The sequence below is a fragment of the Antrostomus carolinensis genome, unplaced genomic scaffold, assembly GCF_000700745.2.
Source record: "Antrostomus carolinensis isolate BGI_N321 unplaced genomic scaffold, ASM70074v2 scaffold28575, whole genome shotgun sequence".
Taxonomy (NCBI): domain Eukaryota; kingdom Metazoa; phylum Chordata; class Aves; order Caprimulgiformes; family Caprimulgidae; genus Antrostomus; species Antrostomus carolinensis.
In genome coordinates this window covers 4,655-9,655 of record NW_010314735.1, presented here as the reverse complement: position 1 = coordinate 9,655, position 5,001 = coordinate 4,655, and the positions used below count along the sequence as shown (strand labels likewise).

The 5,001-nt window shown below is 58.7% G+C and overlaps 1 protein-coding gene across 1 annotated transcript in view; it reads left to right on the top strand.

Moving 5' to 3' along the window:
* Positions 1-116: 116 nt before the first annotated feature.
* Positions 117-5,001, top strand: part of LOC104524768 (protein sidekick-2-like) — a gene marked incomplete at both ends in the record, with an annotated part of 9,021 nt that continues 4,136 nt past the window's right edge. The window contains one exon of the mRNA XM_010167746.1: positions 117-276. Within this exon, the coding sequence (XP_010166048.1) occupies positions 117-276 (160 nt within the window). The remainder of the gene's footprint in view (positions 277-5,001) is intronic.

Here is a 5,001-nt window from a genome sequence, read left to right as displayed (position 1 = left end):
GCTTTTCCCATCCAGGCCATTCTGGGATTGTACGATGATGTGGTCCTGCTGCCGTGGGGCTGGCAGGCTGTGGGGCCGGGCAGGTCTCTCACCCCCTTTCCCTCCTCTCTCCACAGACGATGTCTCCCCGTACTTTAAGACGGAGCCGGTGCGGAGCCAGGTCCATCTGGAGGGGAACCGCCTGGTGCTGACGTGCATGGCAGAGGGCAGCTGGCCCCTCGAGTTCAAGTGGCTGCACAACAGCCGGGAGCTGACCAAGTTCTCCCTGGAGTATCGGTGAGTCCTCACCGCCGCCGAGGCTGCCGAGACAACTCGTGGCTCTCCAAGAACAGCTCAACCAGGGGAAGGAGCAGGGGTGGCATGAGAGATCACCCCAGGCTGGGGCATCCAGCCCTGTGAGCCAACTCCTGCTCCACAACAGCTGTCCCCACATCACTGCCCACTTGAAGATCACCTTTAAATCAAACCGGGCACCTCTGGCTGCCTCGTCTGCGTCATCCTCTCTGTTGTAATCAATAATTCAGCCCGAGACGAGCCGTTCCCCGGTTAAAGGCGTTGAATCCAAAGGCTTCATGTTGCTGTAGCAACGCCGGGCTGCTCCGGGATGTCAGGAACATAGACAATGTGGCTGGGTGACGTCCCCTCCCCGGCACCCTCTGCTGTGCTGGGTCCCCTCCCCAGCTCTGTGTGCCATGCTGGGTGCTGTCACCTCCCTGGCACCATGTGCTATGTTGAGTGCTGTGTCCTTTCCCCAGCACCGTGTCCTGTGCTGGATGCTGGAGCAGTGTCCATCCTTGGGGACAATGGGGACTGTCCCCAACCAAGCCATGGTGGCCACAGCTCTGTGATGTCCCCAATGCCCCAGGCTCGGTGCTGGGTGTTTACACCAGTGCCAGGTGCCCCCTGGGATGGGTCCCTTGTCCCTAGTCCTGGTGACAAAGCTCAGAGACCTGTTGAGCCCCACAGCTTCTGCGGGTCAGGGGACACGTTGGCTGCAGCGGGAACAATGCAAAATGTCAACCCTTCAATGGGATTGTGGGGATGGTGGTGACAGTAGGGTGAGGGGACACAGAGCCCGTGCAGGGGCTCCTCTGGGGCAGCTGCACAGCACTGGGCAGGAGAAAGATGGCAAGACCCTGACCCCAGGCTCTGCCCTGTCCTTGGAGTGGGTTGGGGTGCTTGGGGGAGACCTCCAAACCCGATATGGGGACCCCTGGATTCCTTCCATGGAATCCCAGAATTACCTGGATGGGAAAAGCCCTTTGAGCTCATCGAGTCCAACCATGAACCCAACACTGACAAGTCCCCTATGACTAACCCATGTCCCTCAGCACTGTGTCTACACGACTCTTCAATCCCTCCAGGGATGGGGACTCCACCACTGCCCTGGGCAACCCCTTCCAATGCCTCAGAACCCTTTCAGCAAAGAAATTCTTCCTCACATCCCATCTCAACTGCCCTGGGTGCAACTCTCCTGGGTTTACTCTGCGCCTCAGTTTACCCTTCTGTAGCTAAAGGGCCAGTGCTTGTGTCTCTGCTCTGGGATGCCCAACAGCTCCGGAGCCACATCCCAGCATCCCCACACCAAGGTGACTCCCTTTCCCTCAATCCCCCCTCTGGCCCCCACTTCTTCCAGCTTCCAGCCAGAAAAGATTAAGGAAAGAAGCGAGAAAAATAAACAAACACATGAGGGAAAACCCAAACAAACCAGCGCAGCTAATGAAGCACAGAGCCTGTCTGCAAATCCCTGCCTGGCACCAACCCGTCCTCGCCGCGGCAAGGACACAACCTGCCGGCACCCGCTCCCGGCACGCTGCCTGGCCCCGGTTATCCGCAGGGATTTCACGTGGTGGGATGAGAGTTTGCCTGTCTTTGCCTGGAATTGAAAGCTGCCGGTGAGGAAAGCGAAGGATCCAAATTAGTTATGATGGGCAGAAATTGAATTTTAATAGAGATGTCGATGGCACGGAGCCAGCCTGCTCAGGCAGTGGGAAGGTAGTAATTAAAAGTTAACGAGTTTAGAAACAGAGTAATCCTTAGAGAAGGGAGGGCTGGTGCTGATGGCCGGTGAGGCTCTGGGATGCTCCTGTCTGTGGGGACCAGGAATGGCTGTGGGTGCATCAGCAGCGTGGGTGAGGGATGTGGGGTGCAGCCCTGGCTCAGGGCTGGCATGTGTCCCCCAGTGTGTCCCCACCCCTGGACCTTCCCCAGGGCCTGGCTGTGCCTGTGACAGGATGCACTGTGCTTTGCAGCCAGACTTGGTGGCATCACCTCACGGTTCCCAGCCAGGACAGCGTGTCACCAAGCGTTTTGTCCTTGACACCTCTCCTCTCCGGTGGCCGAGCATCCCACCAGCTGCTGTCACCCTTCTGCATTTCCTCATTTCTCGGGGAACTGGGGGTTGAGGTTTGTGTCCCCTCGGCCCCACACTCCCCAAGAACCACCCCAGTTCATCCTCATCTGATGGTCAGACCAGCTCACGATGTGTTTTAAAGGAAGGAGCCTCTCTCCCAGTTTGGCAGCGTGTTTCCATGGCGACCGCCCTTTCCTTCCCGCAGCGATTTTGCCGCCAGCTTGGCACCGGAGTGACTTGTTGGCGTGTGGTGAAGGTCAGGTGGGGAACGGGCTCGGCAGGTCCCCGGCCGTGGGACAGTGAGGGCCAAGGTGGTCCTGCTGGGTGTGGGTAGAGCTGACCCCTTGGGAGCATCCCTGGGGACCACAGAGGGATCAGGGACCATGGGGGGATTGGCCAGCCTGGCTCTGTGCACGTGTGGAGCTGTCCCCTCTTGGGAGCATCCCTGGGGACCATGGGATTGGGGACCAGCCTGGTGTTGTGCACGTGTGGAGCTGTCCCCTCTTGGGAGCATCCCTGGGGTCTGCAGGGGATTGGGGACCAGCCTGGCTCTGTGCACGTGTGGAGCTGTCCCCTCTTGGGAGCATCCCTGGGGACCATGGGATTGGGGACCAGCCTGGCTCTGTGCACGTGTGGAGCTGTCCCCTCTTGGGAGCATCCCTGGGGTCTGCAGGGGATTGGGGACCAGCCTGGCTCTGTGCACGTGTGGAGCTGTCCCCTCTTGGGAGCATCCCTGGGGTCTGCAGGGGATTGGGGACCAGCCTGGCTCTGTGCACGTGTGGAGCTGTCCCCTCTTGGGAGCATCCCTGGGGTCTGCAGGGGATTGGGGACCAGCCTGGCTCTGTGCACGTGTGGAGCTGTCCCCTCTTGGGAGCATCCCTGGGGTCTGCAGGGGATTGGGGACCAGCCTGGCTCTGTGCACGTGTGGAGCTGTCCCCTCTTGGGAGCATCCCTGGGGTCTGCAGGGGATTGGGGACCAGCCTGGCTCTGTGCACGTGTGGAGCTGTCCCCTCTTGGGAGCATCCCTGGGGTCTGCAGGGGATTGGGGACCAGCCTGGCTCTGTGCACGTGTGGAGCCATCCCCTCCCCGGGGAGCATCCCTGGGGACCGTGGTGGATCAGGGACCATCCTGCCTTCACCCACTCACTCCCCCCTTGGCCACTGCTGGCACGGGGTGCGTGGGGACGGCTCTCCCATGGGACCCCAGCTGCCTCTTACACTTGGGGACCCCACAGCAAGACGCCATCCCCTCTGATGCCTGTTGTGACCTTCGTTAAGGTGACAGCTGGTGATGGAGGCTTTGCCCACACGCTCCCATGCCCTGGCACGCTGGTGCTGTGCTCTCCAGGGCCAGCTCTGTTTTCTCGTGTATCATCTCGGCGGTGCCGGGCTCTCCTGCGAGCTCTCCAGAGCCTGACTTCTCCTCGTACCAGGAATCATAACATGCAAATCAGGCAGCTTGATGTCTTTAATGAAATCCTCCGAAGGAAAGCGCTTCTCTGGTGAATTGAGGATATTTATTTCTCATACAAGGAATTTAACATGCAGATTAGTTGGGGCTGGTAATTTATCACATGAGATTGTCCTATTAAGGGTTGCATCGAGTCCTGCTGCCTTCGGAAATTACCTTACACATAGATTACCTCTGGACAGACTCCCATCCGTAGAGATGCATCTTCCAGCTACTAAATCAGCTCTTTTTTCTCTCCCCACGTTCCTCTGCAGCTGGTGTGGGAGCCCAGCAGCTACTGAAGGATCCGTCGCCTCTTCCCAAGAGTCCAGATCCCCTTTGCCGGGAGCTCGGAGCTCGGGAAGGTGTAATTACATCTCCAGCACTTGCTGGCTCCACCACCACGGTGCTCACCGCAGCAAACCACCACTGGCACGACTGATCCTCCGGGGTTTTTTGGGGTGCAGCCCCAAGATCCTGCAATCCTGGGGTTGGTTTCCAGCACGTGGTGTCCCCGTCTGCTGCCATGCGTGGGCTCAGAGAGAAGGGGCAGGATTTGGGGCTGGGTTGGGGTGTTTTGGGACCCTTCTCACTGGGTTGGGATGCTTTGGGACCTTCATCACTGGTTTGGGATATTTTGGGACCCTCCTCACTGGGTTGGGATGTTTTGGGGTACACATCCCCTGGGGATGCAGGGGACACAGCATGCTGCACACCTGGGACACCCCCACCAAGCCTTTATGGGCTTTGGAGGACCCCAGATGTTTCATGCACATCCTTTTCCTCCAAATTATGTGAAATATGGAGCTGAGACCCTCTTAAAACACAGACCTGGGGGCAAATGGGGTGGCTTGCCCCCAGATCCCAACCTTTGCTGCTGCTCACCGGGAGCACGTCCCTGCTCCGGCTCGACCAGCTCTTTGCCAGCCCAGGTGTGAAGCACAGGCCTCTCCCCTGAAGAGCTAATTACTGTTCAATGATTTAATTAATTGGAGATGATGAATATCAGAGGGGCTGCAGCCAGGCACCCTGGGAGCTCAGCAGTCATTTTGTGGTGGTTGTGGTTCCAGCCTGGCTGCCTTTGTGACCAAGATCTTCAGAGGACCAGGGAGGTGACTGGTGGAGTGACCAGGGCTTTGCTGGTGATGCTCACGCTCTGAAGGCTCCAGCCTTTCTCTGTGTCTTGTTGGGCTTTGAG